The sequence below is a fragment of the Manacus candei genome, unplaced genomic scaffold (genome assembly GCF_025592945.1).
Source record: "Manacus candei isolate 608988 ecotype Guabito, Panama unplaced genomic scaffold, ASM2559294v1 h1tg000028l, whole genome shotgun sequence".
Classification (NCBI taxonomy): domain Eukaryota; kingdom Metazoa; phylum Chordata; class Aves; order Passeriformes; family Pipridae; genus Manacus; species Manacus candei.
The window spans coordinates 7123641-7147590 of NW_026138076.1; the positions used below are offsets into that span (position 1 = coordinate 7123641).

Consider the following 23950-nt stretch of genomic DNA (forward strand, 5'->3'; position numbering starts at 1 on the left):
TAGGATATTTTTGGAGTCTTTGATGGTCCAGGTGTTGCAGCTGCCTATTGTGCCAGTCCAGTATGACCCATTAGCAGAGATGACCCCTCAGGCTGGGTATGAAGGTGCTAATGTCTCCCTGGAGGGGAGTTATCATAGCTGAGTCATTGGGTGTGCCCTGGGCAGCTGCTGCAAGTGATCCGTTATTAACAGGCCATCAGAAATGACATATAGGGTGACAAATACACAGTTTTTGTTATACCCACATAGTAATAAACTGGTCCTGGCCCATGTAACTAGAACACATGCTATGGCCCCTATGCCTCTAATGATGTGGGAACTGCTCCAATGCAGGGTGCATCTGCCTGGCAGCAGGAGCAGCCTTTGTCTCTGCTTGTGTGCGGGTTCTTGGTGGAGCCTTAGGGTGCGTCACTTCCTTAGCTCACTCTCCTAGCCCATCAAAGAGGTACATTCAGAAGCTGCCTTTGCTGCTGTGATTGAAAAGGGGACGGGATCTGAAGCTTCTGCTTTAGGAGGTTGGAGAGATATCTGGGTGCTTATGCAGTGCCTGGTATGCTGGCAACTGCTGTGCTTCCAGTGGTGGTATCAGCTGTCAGCAGTCTAGGTGTCACGGTTCTCAGCTGTAGACTTATGTGCTCATGGTCCCTTCTCCCGTAACCCAGCACCAGCTTGTGTTTTCTTGAAAATTGAATGACAACGAGGTTATTTCAGTCTAAGACTTCCTGATAGGACAGTTGTTTGCTGTCTGATGCTTAACTGATGTGATTTAGTGGAAATAGCCAAGCTGAAATATCCTCCAGTGCTGACAGTGAGATCATATTCAATGTGATATAGCTACTTTTCTGTGTAGCATCTTAGGATAGGATTCATCACACAACTTCAGTGAAGAGATCTTAGCTCAGAAGGCACATTGTAGGCTACAACTCAGCCAAAGAGGAGTGTCTGAAATAGTTTGTGTGACTCTTTCCCAAGGACTACTTCTCTGTTTTTATTGACCATGAAGGGTGTTCCATGATGTCTAAGTCAAGTGTAAGCACCTGCATTTTGACAGGTGAATTTCTCTCTTAAAGCCTTGTCTTCTCTGAGGGGTTAATTTTGCCTGTGTTGAAGAAAAAAGATTGTTTTTTCAAAACAGACTGTAAATGGGCTCAAATATAAGTAAGAAAGTAGACTGTATGAAATAGGCCTACATTTTATGTCAAAAAGTGTCTTAACCTTGCAATATTATCTCTTATATGTATGGATTAGGTTCAGATCAAAAGCAATTCAAGTCAACTGCAGCTTGTACCAGCCCTGTTGTGAAGAGATTAGAATTTCTTCCCAGTCCTGTCCCTTTGGAGGAAGCTGCTTCAAGCAACAAAGATGTGAAAAAAGCTGAAATGGAACAGCAGAAGGAAGCAGAACTCCCTCCTACACCAGAGGTATGTATGGGCAAGGAAGAGAGGGAGTGGAAAACAAAACAAAATAAAAAAGGAGAAGGATCTCACATGGAAATGTTTATTGTGCAAATTGATATTTTTCTCTACATAATGTCACTTCTGGAGTTCATTCAAAACAATCTGCCAAGGAATGACCCTGGAGTATGGTTTCTGTTGCCAAATCCTGTGGTCATCAGAGAGTTCCCTCTCAAAAGGAACTCCACAGTGTCTGCTTGTAGCATTTGAATCTGTAAAACTGGAAACTAGCTGGACCAGAAATGAGAACTAAACCTACAAACTCCAGTCCCACCCCCTGTTAGGGGGACAGAGTATCCAGGAGGTGTGGACAGTGGAGCTTACCCTTTTGAAGTGCTGAACAAGTGCAGGTAGTGGCAGAGGGAACAAATGGCTGTGATCATACTGCTCTGTCAGGTAAGTTAGATATTGGTTAGTTAGATGTTGTTAGAGGATCAGCCTTGGTGTGCAGGGCAGTGTGAATGTCAACAGCAAACAGCTACCAGTTACTCACAGGACATCAGTACTGCAACTCCATGTTGTAATTCTGGAGATAGAGGCTTCATCTTTTATAATGTTATTTCAGAAAATAAGTAGGAAAGGTTTAAATTAACCTTTGAACCTGTTGGTTTTTTAATGCTGTTTTCTGCTCCCTGTCTGAACAGGTGATGAAAGCAAAAGCCCTGGAACAAAAGGGGAGTGTAGTGTTGCCGTTTTTAAAGAAACTACCGGAGACCAGCCAAGTTACTCTGCATAATTCTGTTCTACAAGGTGAGCAAAAAGCATTTGGAGAACTCAGGCAGACCGTAACTGATATGTGCATGTGGTGTTCAGGGCGAAGTGCCTAATCAATGGCCTAGAGGGTTTGGGAACTAAAATATTATAGTTATTTTCTGGTTGCATTGACTGATATTGGTAGTGTGGCTTCTGTGATGCAAAGGACTCTTCTGGCTGTCCCCCTTAAACACAACAGCAGAAATATGACACAGTGGAGGGGGGCAGAGAAAGACCTATCTTGCATTTACTTGGCCTAGCAATAAAAGCTGTATTATGCCAGTGAGTATTACTTCCTGCTGCTCACAGATGAAAATGGCTTAGCAATTGATTTTATCTTACTATAACATTTTCTGGAGATCTGCATTCTGCACTCGGCTGCTCATGTGGAGCTCCTTTTCACAGATGAACAATACACATATCTAGGCACATCCTTGAATTTGACTGCTGCCCAACACAACACCACAAGTTCTTTCAAAACAGAACCTTTTTTTTTCCCTCACCTTCATGACAAAGTTTTGCTTGAGATTGATAATGTTTAGTAGTTTGATTTTATATTTATTTTAGAGATGTCTAGATGTAGGTTGTGAAAGAAAGAAAAATCATCGAAGGTTTTCTTACTCCTGAGAACTTCCTAAGTTGTTAGTTTATGTATAGGTAATATACTGATTAGCCCAATGTTTTCAAGGTTGAAACTCCTGAAGGTGATCCGTTGAGGAAAGACTGGAGAGGGACTTTTTACAAGGCAATGTAGTGATAGGACAAGGAGCAAAGGTTTTAACCTGAAGGAGGGTAGATTTAGGTTAGATATTAGGAAGAAATTCATTACTCTGTGTGTGGCGAAGCACTGGAACAGGTTATCTAGAGAAGTTGTGGATACCCCATCCCTGCAAGTGTTCAAGGCCAGATTGCATGGAGCTTTGAGAAACCTGTTCTAGTGGAAAGTGTCCCCCTCCATGACAGGGGGCAGTTGAAAATAGGTAATCTTCAAGGTTCAGTCCAACCCACACCACTCTATGATTGTCTGAAAAGGAATAGAATTCTCACTTGTTTTCAGTGTGGAGGTGCTACCCAAACAGACTTTGAGAACGACACCATTTTATGTTAGGCACGAATCAGTCCAAACATCAAGTAACAGTGTAGTCTCTTGCCTGTTTTCTGAGTGGTGCTGAAAGACTCGGCTGCACTCTAGTGTTCACAGTGCATGGAGCACTGAAAGGATCACAAAATCCTGTATCTGCAATAGGAATGAATGCAAGCACCATGCAAAGACTTGAAAGGGTGACTGCCCTCGACTAGCATTAGTTGTTAGAGCTCTCATGTAAGTTCAGGTGCCATGTTGCAAAAGTAGCATTTAAATACAGACAGTCCATGTGATCTTCAGGTCCATTGTAAACCAGCAGGGGCTGACTGGGCCAAAGTGACTGTAGTCCGAATCCCTCTTGTGGCCAAGGTGGCTCAGGTCTCAGAGTCTGTCATTGCTTTTTGACCGCACTGTTTCTTGTTTTGTCTCTGTGCCGTTGCCTGCAGAGCCGCCCCGCGGGGCCGCGGTTCCGCTTAGGGTTCGCAACAACTGGCGGCGCTCGCAGTTTTTCTCACAGTCAGGTAAATGCGGCGCAAGGACCAACTTCAGCCCTTCTGCTGCCTCCAGTTGTAGGTGTCTTCGGACGCGGGGCTGGGGTGAAGACTGATGATCATGGGGACTTGTTCTACCTCTTGCTTTCGTAGAAAGTATCTATTCGTGCTGCACAGTTGACAAAGAGCTGTTGGGTTGCACATCGTTGTGATGCTCTGTTCTCGGGCACCCAAAAGAAATCCCTTGCCTATAAATACCTTTTTCTTAATTTCTTTAAATCAGCCTAATTTTCAAAGACATTTGGATAGAAAATGGCAATGGTTCTCTTCGTAACTGTGGCTCTTGAATAGTGTAGTCCCATCCTTTTAGCTTTGCTGTACTTTTTCCTTCCTTGCACTGAATCATGAAGGGAAAAGTAGATCAAGGTAGGTAACACTCAGTGTCTGAACACTGCTAACATCTGTGGCCAGAAGTAGATGGCATTAGCTAGTGGTAGAGTAGAACCTGGTAGTTAATACTGTGCTCCTCTATACCCAGATAAAAAGTAGTTTTGTTGGTGATGGGTGTAATCTGGTTTTCTGATTTATTTGCTTGCAATTCGTTCTTGCATTTGGTTGTGGGAGTGAATAGGAAACTAACAAGAAGCTTTCCTATACAGATATAATGTAGATTTAATTGCAGGCTAAGCACATTTTGCTATGTTAGATTTAATGTTTCCCTGTTCTGTTTTTTTTAATAGCTGAATCTGATAGTGGTGACAAATCAAATGTGAGTACCTGTTTTGCATCACTGTTTGGTTTAGAGATTTGTGTTTAGCAAAAATTAATTTTTTGCGCAAACTATCCTGTAACATCCATAAATCAGAATGAGAATTTTTTTCTCATGGACATGTGAGAGAAAAAGTGCAACCCAAGTCAAGGTATAGTCTGAATCTGAAATTCATGCATTCTCTTGTTCTCTGGAGAGAATGGTAGCTATACAGTACTCGGTTGCTGGAGCCACTAAAACATCACAGTCTTGAAATAATATCTAATCGTATCCATTCTGTTTTAAATGCATAGAAATTAAAGGACTCTACAATTCTACTGTCCTCTCAATGAAAACGAAAGAACCCAACACACCACAAATCTTACTCTGAAGTACACAGTATTTTATATTCTCTTTGTCACATAGAAATAGACATAATCTCTTCCTATCAGATTCAAATTCTCCTCTTAGTGGAAAGGGATATGACAGCAAGTGTCTAAAATTGCCCTCGATTATAAGGATTTTAAATGTATCATAGAATAATAATAGAACCCTTAGTGAAGCTTGAGGTTTTATTTCATTATGGATAAAAATTCAAAGGAAGGCTATAGGCTGTTATACTGGCAGACCTCTAAAATGAGAGAATATTTTTTACAACATAAAATTGCTTTTCATGTTGCACAGAAGATAGAGAAACAAAATAGGTATGTTCTTTAAATTTGAGTACTCGCAAGTGGCTCTGTTCAGTGCTGCTTAGAGCTTTCTTTAAGATAATTTTCCTTTTTCCCCTCCAGTTGAAGTTTCCTGAGCCTTTCTTTGCAATCCAAATTATTGTTTTTATCATTTGGATACCTGTGGGCAATCCCAAGTGTCAGTGAAGCTAAGAATATTGTCTGCTAACTCGGAGAAGCATTATCTAGTTCTCAATTTCCCGTTGTAACTTCATTGGCACGGCTAGGTCAGGCAAAGTGCAGCTTTCTCTAGTGGCCTTGAGAAGTGTAGTGTCACAGTCTAATAGATTGGTTTTCCTTCATGTAAGCGTTTCAATTTTTGGTCCTGGGATCCAGAAGAAGAGCGAAAGCGCCAGGAAAGATGGCAACATGAGCAAGAACGCTTGCTTCAGGTAGGGAAGAAACTATATGTCTTCCACTGTGTCATTCAGCTGTTGAGTTGTCCCTTTGGACCAAAGTTGGACATTTAATGTCGTGTTCTTCATGTCCTCTGTGGATTCTTGAGTGAATTCTGTGGCAGATGAGTGATCAAGTGAGCATACACACATGTTGTCTGTGGTTTAGGCACTCTTATGTCTCCCTTCCCCACTTCATGGAAAGACCAAAAGGACTCAGTCCTGCATTCCAGTGCGGAGTTAAATCAAATGTGTTAGTCCTCCATTATAGTTAAAGTATGTTAGCATAGACTGCAAGTCACTTAATTACTTGGAGACTCCTTGTCAAGACTGACAATCTGCTGACTGATACCTAGTCAACTCTTCTTTAAAATGATGGTCTTGATAGATTTTTGTAGACTTCTGGTTCGTTCACAGGTTCTTCTTGGAAAATATCAAGCTAAATCTGGACATGAAAGGACTTGGGTTTGGGGTTTTTTTGTGAGGGAGGGAAGCATCCTCAAGACAACCACTAGTTTTGCCTAGTGGTATGGTAAGGTCTAAAAGTGCTGGGTTTGTGTCCTAGTTGGAAGAAGTGCAGTGGCCCTGAACACTTGAATTTCCCAGTCAGTCAGCAGTGTCTTTTGAAACTATGATTAGGTTTGATCCCAAAGAAATCATATCTTTCTTCCACGAAACAGAAGAGCAAACAACTGTCGAAGGATGAAGAATAATAAAATGGTTTTTTTAAGAATGACTTGTATGTCTCTACAGCTTTCTTGAGATTATTTTCTTTTAGCTAATATTGTTGTTTCCTCTTAAAATGCTGTAAAATTCTTATAATAATTTTTCTGACATATGAGGGTGTTCTCTCAATAGTAAATGCATCTCTTCTGGATTAGGCAGATATTGTTTCTAATTTGAACAGAAGTTGGAACTGGTGTAAAATAGAAATGGTCATCACCATTGTTCTCCATATTCAAACCGGTTCTGGCAAACAATTTTAAACACCTCTTTGAGATAATTTTTCGTGTGAAAATAATTCTCAAGAAATCATTCCATCAAGCAAAAAAGTAAGCTGATTAGAAGTTTACTCTCTTCAAACCTTTACACACTATTCATTTATCTTTTAAACTTGCAGAGGTATTCATTACTCATTAAATTTTATTGGCATCTCTCTTAAATTTTGCAGTGTCTGCAAAACCTGCTTGTTTATATGCTCATTTGCTGAAGTTTTTAATGTAAAATTCATGTTTCGGTGTTTTGGGGTGTGCAATAGCTTTTTGAAACTTAATCCTGTATGATAAACAAGGGATTATTGAAATTTTTGAGCATAGATTTAATTTCTGACTGAAGATTTTAAAAATTCTAACAAACTTCTTCTAATGTGTCAAAAGTTCCTTGTAGTTTGAAGATGTTAAATATAAGTGCTAGAAACAAGTAGAAGAGTGGAAAATAAGCTTTTTTTGATACCCATGGATGTTTCAAATTTTTACCTTCCTATTTCATACTATTTCTGATTAAACCAGTCTTGGCAGGCTCATTTTCACTGTGGAGATAATACAGAATTTACTCCTAATACAGAATTCTCTGAATTTACCTGCATTTGTATTCATGTACAGGAGAAGTATCAGAAGGAGCAGGACAAGCTGAAAGAGGAATGGGAAAAGGCCCAGAGAGAAGTTGAAGAGGAGGAGCGTAGATACTACGAGGAGGTATGTTTATTGAGGAGGAGGTTGTTTATTGACGTTTTTTTGTATTTAAATGCACCCACTTACGTAACAAAAAACCAAATCCTATCCCTGGATTAATTAATGAAAGACTTCTCAAGGCTAAATTCTCAGGAGGATGGCATCTCTTAAACAATGCCATAGATGGTGAGAAAAAAATACTTAAACATTTGGACAGGTATCTCCAGAATGTCTGCGTAGGTGGAGGTGTCTAATTGCTGTGCAAGTGTGTCTGGGCAGGTGCAGGTGTGTCTGGGCCCACTCAGACTTCCCTCTCGAGGCAGAGAGGGAAGTGTGTGCTTTGGCATATACTTGGTGCCTAGACTTGGTGGAACTTCAGATGAAATTGTTGTCTGCCTTGGGCTTGATCATGTAGATATTTTGTAACTAGCCTTTTTTTAAAATTAAAAAAAAAATCCAGAGGAGGTGTTCAAAGCTTGCAGTTGTAGAATATTAACAATACATAAGATAGTGGTTGTTCATGGCTCATTATTGGAAGAAATTGGAAAATATTAATGTTTTCAATTTGTCTAGTATGTTACACAAATTGACGTTTTGTCATCTGTGCTTGAGAAACATACTTGTGATCTGAAAAAGAAATTTTTTTTCAACTTTCAGAATAAGTTTCTCATGTACCAAGGGTAATTTCATATTTTTATATTAAATTAATAGATTGATGCTATGTGAAACAGTGGTACCATTCCAGGTGGAATAATCTTTCCAGTTTTGGAAATTCCATGTCAAAGATGGTAATGGTGAAAAGAAAGGAAGTGCAAAACCTTGAAGCAAATTAAAAGTTGAGGTGTTACCATTATTCTTGGTACCTCAGGTCCTTACCTAGCTGTCTAAATATGGCACATAGCCAAACCTTATGCTTCTACTTCATAAGCTCATAGTGTACATTCTGCATTTTTAACTCTCTCTCTCTCCTGATCCTCTTTCTTTAGGAACGCAAGATAATTGAGGATACTGTAGTTCCATTCATTGTTTCTTCAAACTCTGCTGAGCTCCTCTCCTCTTCTTCCTCTACCACTGACGGAAACAAGACAGTGGTGAGTTTCTCATGGAGTAATAAGGCAGTAAAGGTTAAGCCATCTTCAGTGCTAAGTTTAATCCTTTGCCAAAGGCTATCAAAGTCTGGGAGCAGTAAGAGTAAGGATATTCCCTAGGTCCTTTCTGTAACTGGTGATACCTCAGAGTGCTGTAACTTGCGTATTTGCACTACTGAAGAGCCACAGTCTCAAGCAAACTCCTACCATCCGATTTTCAACTAGAGCAGAGAGTGGTACTTTCTCTCTGCAGCTGCTTCTCTTCTTTAACTGGTGCCATGAGAAAACAATTAGCTCTTTCTGTTTCTTTTAACTACCTTCTCAAAGCAAAAAAAATCTTAAGTGGTTTCCCTGAATCCAAAATCTTGAGCGTAAGATAGTGCTTTAAGCATATCTCAGTTGAGACTGAATCCTGCCTACCCAGTTTTCCTCCTTTTCTCTCCCATCATCCCTCCTAGAAAGCAGCAAAACAGAAGAATGTTCACTCTCTGTGGGTTTTTTTATCCATGCAGGACAGAATCTTTAATTAAATGCATCTAGCATATAATTAAATAAGTTTTTGCCAGAGATCAGAGAATGACACCTCAGGTGAGATCACAGTAGAGTAAATGTGGGATTCCCAGACATAATTTGCTCCTACCTGAGGCACCTGTGCCCAGTCATCTGCCTTTTTCCATTCAACTTCAGGATTAGGAGTACTGTATCATTTGGTTTTCCTCTCCCCCTTCCTGCCCCCTCTTATCACTCATCCCTTTGCAAGGGCATAAGCCAGGCCCATTTTCCATATAGCTGTGTAGAAACAACTTCCTGGGTGGAGTTGCTTGTACCGTGGTCAGGGCACCGCCTGCACCCAGAAGTGAAGGATCTTACGCCATGGCTTACTCAAGCTCCACCAGTCAGATATGAACCACTCCAGTACCATTTTGGACAACTGGTTGTTGTCCTTTGAGGATGCCCAGTGCATATGAGCAAATACTTTGCCCCTAGGCATAGACAACAAGCTGAGGTCACTCACAAAGTCCTTGCAAGTCCAATGGGAGACTGTTTAGACTCTCAAAGTAATTCAAGGGTTTCTGCCAAAAATCGGTTGGTCCCTTACTTTTTTTCTGTTCAGTTTGGTCTGATTAGTTGATTGTTTCAGCTAAAGTCTTAATTAAATCCGAAGTTAGCCTTAACGCATTCAACAGTATAAATGTGAGATGTTCTTTTTGATAATAAGATGTGTCCAAACAAGGTATCTAGGGGCTACCTGTACTTTTCCCATGTGTGTGCTGATGCCAAATTCAAAGGGAACTCCTTGTTCATTCTTCTTCTGTCTTTTAGAACTCAGCTGATTCAAACAGCTGTCCAGAGGAAGGCAAACAAAAAGAAGTTACAAGGCAGAAAAAACTACTCTGGGAGCAGGACAGTATGCCATCTCTGAAAAGCAATGAAAATGAACTCTGGCAAGAAAAGAGGAGGTATGTATCAAGCCTAAGCATTTTATAGCCCTGTGGAGCTTTGTGTGCTGTGGATTCCTGGGATGTCACATCTGTCCGTGATTGATGCTGGCCTATTTGGAGACAAACTTGTTAATTCATGAAAGTTATCCTCATTGCTTTGTCACTGCTGATACAATAATAAAACTATTTGCAAAAAATAGACTGATATTCAAAAGTCTGATTTTGCCTTTATATTCTAGGTAAAATTTTTCCTGGCTTTATTTATACAATGTGACTTATTTTTATTGTCAGTGGAAATAAAGTGCTCTCAGGATACCCAGAGACAGGTATCTTGAAAGGAGGAAGTGAACAGGAGCACCACATGCCGATGATGGAGCACAGCTCACCTGCCAGACTGACTCTGCCGTTGACTCAGGGTGAGAATAAGACTCTTAATATGCATATATTCTTTTCCAGATAGGAATCTAGTGGAAATCTAACTCAAAGAATTTTGGAAATTGACAGTACACATGTATCTTCAAAATGGGAATGTCTCAGACTCAGAAGCTTTGTTTGTTAGCAAAGATAAATGTGTTAAGGTGAAATTTAAACTCTTCTTGTTTTTATCACAGATGATGGTTTTAGCAGCAGGTAGGGGTCCTGTTTGTAGGCCCCCATATTCACAGTAGCAGTTAAAAACAGTTATCTTCCGTCTTTTACATAATCTTACATAAATAGGGCTTATCTTTATACAAAGAGCGTATTTCCAATACTTACTTTGTGTTTTGATATATAATTAGATTCTTTATGTCAATCTCAGTCCAGTAAAAATCACTTCATGTGATATGTAACCTTTTCAAGACAAGCCTAAAGTGACATCTGCTTCAATTTTGTCATTAAAAATGTCTGATGACATTTAAAGTTAATTGATTTTTTTTACGCTCCCATAAGTATTGGTGTTTTTGAATGAAGGAATTTCTCAAAAAAATTGCCGTCAAGAGAGTCACCATAAAAAAAAGAGTTAAATTCACTAATTTAGCATCATTATCTAATACGAGTGAACAGTGGAAAGTAAATAATTAGGGCTAAAAACAGAAAGTGAATGTAGATTTTGAAATAAAGTTTTAGATTTTTGTTTTCAATCCAGCATAAAAATTCATGATTGTAAAAAATGATGCATCTATGGATGGAAAAGTTTTCAGTGCTATTGCTTGCTCCAAATGCAAATTCAGTTTATTAAACTTTGTAGGTTTGCTTTCCTTGTCTCAGTTTTATTGTATTCTTAGTGCTTTGATAAGGGTTACTCAAAAAAAAAAAAAAGCAGAATGTATTACCCAGCAATATGTCCCTGTGGATTTGTAGTAGTGATTAAGTAAACTTCATAGGTTTGACAGTTTTTAACTACTTCTGCTAATCAGGGTTTTTCTAGGTTCTTTTCCACAATTTGGTCCCCTGCAAGTATTCTGGCAGTTCCTTTCTTGCCTCTTAAATCATCCCATCTTTACTCTCTCCTTAAGCCCTTAAATAGTCAGGACCGTGGTTTTATTGTCTTGACATCAAAATTAGGTAACAACAGGCCTTTCATAGGCCCCAGCAAAGTTTTTATTCTCTAAACCAGCTGGTTGGTGCATGGCACGGTAAGGCTTCTCCCCAGCCTGTGAGCCACAAAATTCATCTTGAAGGATCCAGGTGGTGCACTGTTTCTCAAAGATGGGATGACTGGCTGCCTGGGCATCACACAGATCACTGCATATTACTGGGAGGCTGTTATTGTCACTGAGCCTTGGGCAACTATCTGAAGCAGAGAAGGAAATTACAAGGGAATTACTGTTTGTCAGTAGTGATTACACTACCGTCCCCTTAACTCTTGTTATTGAGAAATTTGGATCCCCCGGCACCACAGAAGTTTCAGTGTCTCTGGTGCTTCCTTCATTATGACAACAATACTTTATTTTCCCGAGTGTTATTCATGAATGGCTGTTTGACCTTGCCCTTTCCCCCTTCAGAAACTGAGATTCAGCAGCAGGGTAGGTCAAGTGTATGTGAAGGTAATGCAAAGGAACATTGTTCCATAGAGGACTTCTGATGTAGCACAGCCTGTCTCTGACTTTGTGGGGGGTTTCTCAAAGCTTGGTTTTAGGTAACAGTACATCTCGTCTTCTTTATGGTGTGTCCACAAGCTATGCTGGTCCATAAATATTGACAAAAGCAATAAAATAACAATAATAAAACAAAATTTGCCTCAAATACTGAGTTTTCCTCACCTCTCGTTGTAGATGTCTGCTGGAATCAGCAGTTGCTGACAAAGCAATCTCCACATCGCACAGAGGACATTCGGCAGAGACCATTCTCAGGCCAGACTGCGGGACAGCAGCCAAGCTCTGCAGGGGAAGCAAGGAGGTGAGAAAGTAAAGGTTATTGGAGAGACTGAGAAGTCCTCCTTGCTCTGTTCTCCCTTGTATTCCTGCTCAGCATTCTTTAGGTTAAGTTTTGTTAGTCCTGCAGTGTGAAGACCCATTTGATTCCTGGCTTTCCCACCAAGACTGCTAACATTTATCTACTTTGTTTCTCGTTACAGGCACCCCGTAAATAATTTAAAGAGGGAGCACGCCCTCTGCTTGCTTCACTCTTCTTTCTCTTTCGCTCTTTAAGCACTCATCTGCATTACTTTTCATGTGCTTACTTTGTTAAATTCCTGAGACAAACATTTATAGCTAGTAAGTGGCTAAATATCAGGGTGGGAATGTCAGGTTAAGTTTGCCTCTTTGAAGTTGATATCCAAGAACTTCATTCCTCAGCTTCCAAATGCATATTGATTGCTACTTGTGAGTCCTTTAGGGATTATAGCTTTTAAAAGAAGATAAAGATTAGTATTTTCTTTCTGCTGTAAATTTTGGTGAGATCTTTTACTTTGCTGCTGCTTTGCCTTGTGCTTTTGAGTAAGCCTTACTGAATGGTACCACCAGTTCTTTTGGTAAATGAGGGATCTGCTTGCCTAATATTTACAAAAAGCTCAGCTATGTATTGAGAAAGGAACATCTGTTTTCATTAGCATATATATGAGCACAGTCTTCTGCAGAACTGTGTTACCTCTCTGAAGCTTGTATCCAGTCAAAACAAATGTAGATTGAGATTTGATTACCTATTCCTCAGAACAAACTGCTTGTGCATGTAGTTCAGTTTGAGAAAACTGTTTTTTAATCTGTAAACAGTTTTAAGCAGTGAGAATTTGAATCAATCCTATGATTTCTGATAACAAAAACCATTCATTCTTTTTCTCAGCAGACTCTTGCAGAGTAGAATGCATACGAATTAACCATTATCCAAATAAACCACCTTTCAGGTGGCTGCCTTTTTACTCAGTAAAGTGCCAACAGACAGTACAGTGTGGTGTGGCTTGGCTTAACCCTCCTTCACCATGATGGTTGCTATGTTGGGTTGATGGAGTGGACAGGAGTCTCCACATGGCTCGTCACCTTCTGAGTTACCTGACTGACCAGTAGCAAGCAGGCTACCAAAAATTGTGTGCTATTTTTCATTGTATCAAAATGGCAATGGACAAATATTTATAACTTTTTTAACTCAGATAAAGTCTTTAGACTGGGAATCCTGATATTCACCAGCTGGAATTTCTCCATACAAAACCTGGGTTTAATTGTTCTTCAGCTGTAGTAATGCATCTTCTCTCCTGTGTTTCAGGGCAGGCTATCATGAGAACTTCCGATCTGGGCCATCATCTCCCTGCTCTCCTGCTGCTCTGAGTCAGTCACCCAACAGGTACTAAAGGTCAATAAGGAATTTTGCAGACCAAACGCATCTTGTACTCACTGGTGAACTGCTGCAGTGTAAATCCCATTACTATTATGTGGAGACACTATTAATTCTTCTAAATGTTGCAATTCATAACCGTCCATGGGGTAACCATGTAGCTCCTCTTCTTGCCTGCTTCAGCACTATTGTTATGTTTTCAAATAACACGGTTCAGAAAGCAGCTGTAGGACTCTTGCATGTCAGTGAAATTGAAATGAGACAGTATAAGCCTCAGTCAAAGGAAGCAGTTTAGTGTGAGTTCAGAGTATTTAACCAAAGAATGTCTTAATTGTGAATAGTCACATGCTCAGGAGTAAGGTATGTTCTAAACATTTCAACACTTGCTGATTTAAAAAGAAATTCTTCCTTTAACTTCCAAACTTGAAACACATTTTGCTTTATTTGCCGATTTTGTCTGCATTCATGCTAGTCTCCTAGAGATTTGAATCTCTCAAGCAATCTATGCAGCTTTTAGTGAGTTATGTGTACCAACTCTAAATAAATGTTAACTGTAGCCTGATTGAATACTGATAATTTGGGGTATATTAAAATCAGTTGACTTATTAAATAGGATAAATTAATGCAACACAGAACAGAACAAGTTTTTGTTCTATTTAAATTACATTTTTCTTCACATTTCATAGCAAAGTCCTCCTTCTGATGTCACTTTCACTGACATGAAACTATTGAAATTTTTTTCTGTGAACAATTATGTTTTTCTAATTTTAGCTGCAGTTTTGGCGAAATAGCAGATAATTTCTTGTTATAGGTAGCTAGTTCTGATACCTATTTCATATTATTTAGCAGCTATATTCTGATCTGAGTCTCTTTTTCAAGATCTTTTCCTGAAATAAATCTTAGTTTTGAAAACAATGGATGGAACGTAATTAGTTATTCCACTAAAACATTAGAAGACTCTTAAAAATTTCCCAAAGTGCTGTATGCTTTGATCCAACACTTTAACTTGTTATTATGACTCTGATAGTGGAGAAGTGAAAACAGAGGTGGACTTAAGAATGACATAGAAGCAGAATGCTTAAGGTTGTAGGGAGGGGAGTAAAAAAAAACAGAAAAGTTATTCTAAAAGGAATAATGATCAAGACAATGATGTGTCTGTGCTGTCTGTGTACATGGTGGACTCAGGAGTGACAGGGATTAAATGGAAGCAAGGACAGTTCTCTAATTATGATGAGTCTTTCTGTTGCTTCTATTTCTTTTTCTCTCTCTTTTTTTTTTTTTTGTAAAATGGCTTTTTTGTCATACTGCAGTATCTGGTCTGTGCTACTGCAGTTACACTGCACTGCTGACTTCACCAGCTTGTTTATGTACAAGAGTAGCATCCCTATTTTCTGACTTGCAGGGAGCAAGTCCATTTACAAACAAATTGGTGAATTTCCAGGCTAAGAGTCTGACTTGGGTAATTTGAGTGAACATCTGCTTTGATTCCCATGGCATTGACTAAGTCTAGTACCCTTTACTGTAAGAGTGGTGAGGCACTGGAACAGGTTGCCCTTTGAGGTTGTGGGCTCCCTGTTGCTAGGGGTGTAGACCTGGTTGCATGAGGCTCTGAGTAACCTGGTCTAGTGGAAGGTTTCCTGCCAATGGCAGGGGAGGTTAGAACTAAATGATCTTTAAGGTCCCTTCCAACCCTCACCATTCTGTGAGTCTATGAGTCCACAAGTATGGTTCCCTGCCACACAGGCCTCTGTTAAGAGGCTTGCATGTCCCTTGATCTAGCACAACAGACTGGCGGGGAAATGTGTCTGAGCTGCTGTGCATTCAGGCATTTAAAATCCTTTGCTTGCTTGTCTGCAAGGCAGACTCAGTAACATGGCTGAAGGCTCAGAATGTATTCACATGAACCCCCCGCCCCAGTGCTTCTTCTTCCCGTCCTGTCCCTCTCCATAAACCTGTCCAAACATTTGGCTCCATTTTAGCATCAGTTGCTGTTTTCTTAAAGCCATGTTTGTCTCCTAGGTCTGTCAGCGGAAAGAAGCTTTGTTCTACCTGTGGGCTCCCTCTTGGAAAAGGAGCTGCCATGATTATTGAAACACTCGGTCTTTATTTCCATATTCAGTGCTTCAGGGTATGTCTCTTGCTTTATTAGGAAAAATCTCAAGTCATGCACAGTGCAAGTAGAAAGTATATTGAGGGCTGTAGATGTGAAATTGAAAATGAGAGGACCAGCAGATTTACATATTTCTTATGTAGGTCTGTTTGTGTTTGTTTGTAAAGAAGTGGAAATAACACAACTAATATGTTATTTTGTGGTCAGATGTTAATTGGACTAAAACCTCTGATCAAGCAAGCAAACTTAGCTTCCACGCTTACAGAGGGAAGCATCATATAATTTCCCTATTGTAATTTGTTGTTGTTGTTGTTGGGTTTTTTCCTTCCAAAACCAAGGTCAGTCCCAAAGCCATCTTTGATCTGACCCATGGTTGGAAAGCTTTGACTGTGGAAGGAATGAAGTATTCGGGCTTTCACTGGACTTCTCAACAGAAATACTTCTTGATTGTTCTTGAGTGTTTCAGTTTGGAAATAACTCAAAGTGTTCTCTAGAGAACTCAGAAAGTCCATTTCCATTATCTCTGGCCCAAGTGGTACTAGACATTTGGAAACCTTTTTTGGTTTTAGACATTTACCCAAACTAAACCTTTGGTCTCTCTAAGCTTTATCCATCACAACTGGGCTGACTCCAAAATGCAACCTTAAAATCAGATGTCCCTTAGAATCACTAGACTTCACTTCTATATAAGTGGAGGCTGCTGAAATCAAGTCATAAACACTTTTGACTGTAAAAAACCCCTCTCACTGATTTGCAGTGTTCCCCAGGAGTATGGGCTGGGTTCTGGGAGGGTGTTTTTTCTCACTTTTCCAAGAACTACTGAAACAGAAGTAGAAAGTTGGGAAGAGTTATGACATTAGATCATGGTCTCTCTTACTTTCTTTGTTCTTCAACTGACAGTGTGGCATTTGCAAGGGACAGCTGGGAGACGCAGCGAGTGGGACAGATGTCAGGATTAGAAATGGTCTTCTTAACTGCAATGATTGTTATATCCGATCCAGAAGTAAGTACCAAATCCTGTCCGAAGGACAGGGAACTGTAAAACTACTGTTGCCATGATTTTAACTGGTGGATTTGTCTCCTCCTGGCTTTGACACTCAGGCATAACTTTACCATGGGAATAGAAACCTTCCCATACCATTTTAATTTTTTTCTCTTATCAGAGAAGGTTTCCATGCCCATTAAATTTTACCCAGAGGATCTCTGCTCAGCACTATTAGGCTTAAAGGCTGTTTCTGTGCATAAATATAAACTCCTACACTATGTGCATGCATTGCATGACCTGGAGGCTTGGATCTCTCACATCATTTGAGAAAATATAGATAATTTTACTAGATGTAGGACCCTTGGCTGTGTTTGGAGAAGTTCCTGTTTTTTATGTCTTCAGGCCTCCCTTTTGCAGACAAAATGGTCATGTAAAATATTAAGAACATTCTGTAACTCATAGTAAATCCTTGTAGTGGCATCCCCAGACATGTTCTAAATAGTGTTGAATACCATAGACTTTGAAGAATGAGACAGACAATTGCTTGTCAGAAAAAGACTTGATGCATTTTTCTGCCTTAGAACAGGTCCTTAGAATGTCCTTCTGAGTCCTGGATTTCTGTGATTGATACCAAATTACTAGGGCATTTCAGCTTCACACTGATGTCACAGTGATGTAATATGGGCAGTGCTCATGCTGGCTTCTGCTTTGTGGAAAACAGTAAGATGCAAGAAAAAACAGCAGGAGTAATTGTTGTCTTAATAGTTAAATACTATTGAGTATATTCACTGCCTTCAGTTCCAACTGATAAGTGAAAATATAGAGCTCTTTTTGCTTAATATTTCCCTTCTCCTCTCTCAAAAGCAGTGGCTGTAAAAATCCAGGAGTAGGAAAGGTACCTCCATAAGCTGTGCAGAATAAGAATGGGTACGTTTTCTCTAATGCTTCAGGAAAGAGATATTTCCCCATCAGCAGAGCTAGAGGGTGCTATTGTATAACCATTTGTTTGGTGATATTTTATTTTTTTTTAAATTCTACTAAGAAATTTAGCAACTTTTTATTAGTTATTTAACCTGACATATTTAGAAATAGCTTTTCTCCTTCAGGCTTGATACTGTAAACCTTCCTCATATGGATGAGATCCTGACTGTAAAATGCAGGTTTGCACATCCATCTTTACACAAAAAAGAGGTGAAGGTGGTAAAAGTCACTATTTCCTTTTCTTCTTAATCCTTTTTGCTTAAAAAAAAAAATTGAGGTCCCTTAAGGATAGATGAAGGCTCAAATAAATTATTTATCATCTTATATTCTGTAGAAATCACCATCTCCATCATCATTTGTACAGCAGTGTTGCTAGAAAATGCATTACGGAGCTGTGTACAGTGTTTCATGCAGTAATGTTTTGCATTTTACGTACCTAGCAGAATGGTGAGCAGGTCCATGACAGAGGGAATAGGTTTTGAGGAAATGTATAGTTTCTGGAGAATAATAATGGCAAGGGGTCTGTCTTTTTTACTACAAATTGCCTCTTCCTTATGTGTTCACTCCTCATGCAAAAATCTCGAAATTCAGTTGGTTGAATTTAAGTTACATTGACTGTTGTTGACAATTCAAAGGGATTCTATGTGATTTTGATAGAACTGCATATATGGCTAGTTTCTAATTTTTAACTAAAATTTGATGGACTGCACACCTGAAACGCAGAACAAATTGGTACAATGCCAGTGTTTTGCCTTTGAGTTCTGTGAAGAGTGATGCAAAATGTAAAATCAGTTGGTTGATTGCATGGCTTGTACCTTCATGCCCACATGGCTGCGTCTGAAAACCTGTGCAGCAATGTGCACAACTGACAGTCTCTGACCAACTCAGAATTAATCAGTATTGGTTTGAGATGCTTATGGACTCAGTGAAATATTTTGGCTGCCAGAAACTTATTTGAAAATGTGGATTATTCTTTTCAAAATAAATCATCAGAAATCTTGAGAAAAGTGTTAAAGATTATGTAGTGGTCCAGGGTTCAAAATATTTCTGTTTTTCAGATAAAAGTGGGTGAGGTTTTAGTGGTACATTGTTTCTGTACAACATTGTTTCTGTACAACAGAACCTCATAAGGAAGGAAACTCAGTATTCAGTGTCAAATACCAGGAATAGTTACGAGTTTTGTGAGTGTCAAAGTCAAATGCAAAAAGTGAATTCATGAGATTCCCTATATGGCCAATTAACACAAGGGGTCTATATTACCATGTGACACAAACTAGGCATAGCTGAAGATGACTCGTCAGCCCTTTGCTTGACTATTTTGCCACTGCAGAGCCTGAAATGAAACAAATAAACCCACAAGTACTTTGGGAGTAAAATAAAATAAAAGTTTCTGCAGAATGCATTCATCACATGGCAAGGAAAATATATTTCCATTGGAGTTATGCTGAATCCTTCTTTGTACTTAGCGCCCCAACTCTGCAGGAGGAAGAAAAAGAAGGGCACAAATAATACATAATTCCAGATGCAATTTTTTGAATTGTAGAGATCATGTGAGGAAAAATCTATATTTGTTTGTTAAAATTTGTCAACAAATGACTTGCTTTGGTTTTGTTTTACCCAGCTGCTGGACAGCCAACTACATTGTGACATGACTTTCAGTCCTAATAACTTTCAAGAAGGAACTCTCTTCTCGTATGTATCGGCTGCCTCCAGACAATCACTTGTAAAAGCTTGAATTCATGGACATGATGGCTCTCATCTCGTTTTTAAAAACTCACAAAAAAGCTGCACCTGCTCCTTTGAAATGCAATATGTTGGTTTTTGCTTTCTTAAGAAATTTGCAAATTATGTATGACCATGTTTGGGAAGGCAATACCTAAGTAGTACAAAAAAAAAATCTCACCTTTCAGGTATGCTCATGATTTCCAGTCTGTTACCTTGTCCTTTTGAAAGTAATAAGAAAATAAACATGCAATAAAGCTGTTTTGTTTTAATATTTCTAGGAATTAAAAAGTTTAAGTTTACAGAACCTTTATAGAATATGCCAATTCAAACTGAGAAGTAATTTTAAGATAGTATCTAATCAGTGCATTTGAAAAACAACTAAACATCACAGCACGACCTCTCTGTTATAACTGAAGCTATAACTTTTTTTATACAGAGACTAGTTTGATAATACATCCTGTAATTCTGAAGCATTTTGTGTTTATATTACCTTCAGTGGAGGGTAGGAGTTATACAAATAAATTATTGCACCTTTAGCGATAGGATTTTTTGTTTGTGTACCTCAAGTAATGTTCATGACTATAGCTTAATATTCTCTCAAATAAAGATTCCTTCATTAAACCTAAAGACTGCATACCATTAACGATGGCAAGATTCCCATCAGGAGCAATCCTTCTTACTAAGTTCAGCAGCCTGTGTTGTTGCTAAACTCAATGAAAGGTGATGTGGGGGAGACGCAGCTGAGTTGTGAGTCTCCATGCTGCAGTTTGATACTACGGTGAAGCTTTTCTCTTTGGCATGTAAATTGCTAATCAAGGGTTCACCTTGGTTTGAGGTCTGCTCATTCACTTGCAAATATTGCACTTGGTTGAAATCTCGTGCAGAGAAACACATGTGGTTTGGGTTCTCCCCAGAGCAGAGAATTAGACAGCCTTGAGCCATCCACCCAAAATAAGTCAGCAAAAGCCAAGAGTGTGGAAAGCAGGCGGGGAGGAGGCTGACAGCAACAGGCAGAAAAACTACCTTGCCTGTATTTGGGACAGTTTTCCTTTGTGCTCTTTGATTAGGCATGTGCTCCTTACTAAAGTGATCCAGCAGCTCATTGAAACAGCAGTTCAGCAGTTATCTACAATAAAATAAAAAAGTTAGGGAACATGTTGCATCTGTAAAATATCCTAGCACTTTTCGGTAAACAGTTACTGGAAATATCCCATTTTAGCTGTTCATTATACATCTTAAAATGGAGGGAAAAAATTTACTTGTTCTGCCTTAAAACCGTGATAAATCTAAGTGGAGGTTTCTTTTATCTATGTGCATATCTGTTGTCCTTTGATGTGTTGGTAAATGGAAATTAAATAGTTATTAGGGAAGCAATAATTTTGAGGTTTTCTCTAGGTAGCAATTATTTATTCAAATGCTAGACAGCTGCTTGCATATGAGTTACATAACCATGCAAAACTGCGTGTCATTGAATACCCACATGTGATGTCGTTGTTGGAGGACATTGTGACTATCTGCTGGAAAGTTACATGTTACTTCCTTACTATTGTGCCTTAGAAAATGCGAAGCTGTTGCACACAGTCAGCAATGACTTAGGGATGCAATAAATCCAACAAGCTGAAGTCCTTTATGGAATTCACCCGGGGAATATTTTTAAGTAAAAATAAAATAAGTCAGACAAATGTTTTGGAACTAAAAGTGATATCCAATATTTTGATCAACAACCTGCATGACTTACTGTTAAAGGGTTTTAATAATGAAGATGCTTACTCTTTGCATGTGGTCATTGTAACATTTTCCCGCAAAGAATGTGTAACATGAAAATTCGAGAAACAGATTTTGTAACTGACTTGGTACATCTCTATAACTCCATGCGCTGCATTAAGGATATGTGAATATATGATGTCTGAACCTAATTTTTAAACAAGACCATGCATGCCTGTGTGTCTGTTTGGTATGAGTCACTACCGCTGCTTCACCCATGTGGTAGAGTTAGATGTGCAAATTGGTCCCCAAGTGTATAAAAAGGGCTGGTTGTCACAGAGGTTCGATCTGCTACTCATTCACATAGGGGTGAAGTGCCCAAAAGGCTTAGAACCATGGTTGGCATAAAGTGCATGGGCAAGGGGTGGGGTGGGGGTTTGTGTCACACTGCAGACACACCAGTGGGTCTCTGGAGTTGCTTAGAAATTGATCCCCGTGTCTATCAATAGTTTCGTATATGCATGTTTTAGCGAAGTTGATTGTATGTAAAGCAAAATGAAGCAGCGTTCGATGACGAAGATTTTTCCCACTAATGAACATCTGTTCACCAGCACAGAATAATTTCAACAGTTTTCTAAATTGTGCTTGCCAACAGCTTATGTTTAATTTTATATTCCCTTCCGAATCTTCAGAATACATGGTAAATTCATTCAGGGTAAGATTTTTTTTCCTTTTTTTTCCAGTTTAAACACATAAATGTGATACATTGCTAATCAGGAACTGTGAGCACAGAAAAAAATAACACTTTCCTACATTTGAACCACAATGTAAATGTATTTGTTGCATAAATGATTTATTATTAATAAGCAAATACAATATATGTAATGGGTTTTAGATCTTTTGGAATTTATTTAGCCTCTTACTATTTCAGAAAACCTGAACAGGTGTCATAACCCATCTGTATTTTACAAGCCCATTTTCCATGGTGTATTTTTTCCTTACTCTTGCTATGTAGTATTATTGATGCAGTACGTCTGTAGTTCTCAATGAATGTCCTAAAGGTTGGTGAACCAGAAGGGGACCATCCTTATCTGCATGTCCTTTCAGGGACAAGGATTGCTGTCCTAGCTGGGGTTAATGTTGAATACCAATTATGCTAATCTTTATTTTATTTATTCTAAAATGCCTCTGGAAATTAGGAAATCTTGTCTAAAATGCAACAGCTTTTATAGTAAATGGATGTTTATAAATAAAATGTTGATTACCTTTGATGGAATTGATTTTACTTACTGTAACTAACTTCTATTGCATGCAATGTGTCTGTGAATTTGAATTGCAGAGTAGAGGCTTCTGCGTGGTTGGGGTAGGCTGAGCCAAGCTATGTTCACCCGGACTTAGTATATGAGATGAGACAAAAAAAGACGTGGTTGAAATGAGAAAATACACTGTGGGTTGCCACTGTAAGCTGTAGTCCAGTATTCACAAGAGCACATGTGCCTATCGTGACAAAAGGTGAGCAGAGAAGGCTTTCTGTGAGTCAAACCCAAAGTTCTCAGAAGAACTTTCATCAGTGTTGATGGACTGTAGTTCAGACTTTCCCTCAACAAAGCATTTTATATATGGCAATGCTAAATATATGAGTGGTTTATTCCATTTCCACGTAGCAAAGATCCTTGAGTTTGTGCTTAGTTTTGCATGTGCTGAGGTGTCTCACTAATTCTTGAACATCAGCGTGTGTGACTTGTTCTGTCAGAAGCAGAAAGTTCACACAAAACTTTAAACTAATAACTGCCTCTTCTTCTTCCTTTTAATTGGGTCTTAAGTGGATGATGGGTTTGGGTTTGTGCCAGGAGTGCATCTTGGCATTTAGATGAGTCATGGGGAAGTACTGAATTTAATTTATTTTATTAATTAATTTTTAATCTGATGTCTTAGTAGCGATGGTAGTGGTCGTACATTATTTCTGTATGTCCATCTCTGGACAGAAGGCCAGCATTCTCTGTGGCGGCAAAGGCATGCTGGGATTCCCGGCAGTGGCATTGGTGCCCTGTCTGCGGGAACAGCTCACTGCCACTGGAGGTTGCTCTGAGGCTGGATTTGGAGGCAGTCAGGCAGCTATTTCTGCTCCAGCAGCTCTGCACCAAGGTTCCTGGGCACCCAGACAAGCACTGCTTGTGACCCTTAAAAGCCAAGAAAAATGGTGGAAATCCTGTTTTGATTTTTTGTAATATTATTGTTTTCTGGTGAATGTGACCCAGCAGCTCTGATCTGCATAGAATCATTTATGATCCTAAAAGGGCACCAGTGGGGGTGCACTCCTCCAGCACTGATCTAATACCAAAATAATTTCACAAACCTTATAAAAGGGGGTTTGTGTCACCTGCTCACTTTTGTCTGCAGGTAGCAAAGGCTCCTAGGAGAGCCCCGAGAGAAACTACTGTGCTAACAGGGCCTTGGTGTGCCCCAGGAGAGGACACTGGTTTGTCGAGCAGTGGATGAACCTGAGGGCATATGGAAGAAATAGGAGGTGTTGGGGGAGAGGAGTGGGCTGTTACAACTGGTGTTCAGACGCTGGAGCAGAGGATACCCCAGGCAAAAAGGAATGTGTGCCAGCTCCCTCAGGAGACTTCTGTGCGCCTCCACACCCTGTCCAGATGTGATGCCTCCATCCCTCCCCTTTCTCCTACCATGGTCTGTCTTATTGCTTATTTTGTGAGCACTGATCCTTATCCAGAGAACTCTTCTGGGGGATAGTTGAAAGCAGGCAGCTACCACTTTGTTTAGAAAATTAGCTTTAGGTACAGTTATTGCTGCCCGATTCAGCAAAGATTTGGTCTCAGAT

General features: G+C 39.4%; 1 protein-coding gene across 5 annotated transcripts in view; it reads left to right on the forward strand.

The window, feature by feature from the left end:
- Positions 1-22379, forward strand: part of LIMCH1 (LIM and calponin homology domains 1) — a 179461-nt gene extending 157082 nt beyond the window's left edge. For all 5 annotated transcript variants that reach the window (XM_051789902.1, XM_051789901.1, XM_051789905.1 and 2 more), the window contains 13 exons: positions 1249-1421; positions 2099-2204; positions 4523-4551; positions 5570-5653; positions 7258-7350; positions 8313-8417; positions 9738-9874; positions 10148-10272; positions 12112-12235; positions 13535-13612; positions 15623-15731; positions 16614-16716; positions 19301-22379. In XM_051789902.1, coding sequence (XP_051645862.1) covers positions 1249-1421; positions 2099-2204; positions 4523-4551; positions 5570-5653; positions 7258-7350; positions 8313-8417; positions 9738-9874; positions 10148-10272; positions 12112-12235; positions 13535-13612; positions 15623-15731; positions 16614-16716; positions 19301-19326 — 1292 coding nt within the window. In that variant the 3' untranslated portion in view covers positions 19327-22379. The remainder of the gene's footprint in view (positions 1-1248; positions 1422-2098; positions 2205-4522; positions 4552-5569; positions 5654-7257; positions 7351-8312; positions 8418-9737; positions 9875-10147; positions 10273-12111; positions 12236-13534; positions 13613-15622; positions 15732-16613; positions 16717-19300) is intronic.
- Positions 22380-23950: the final 1571 nt, after the last annotated feature.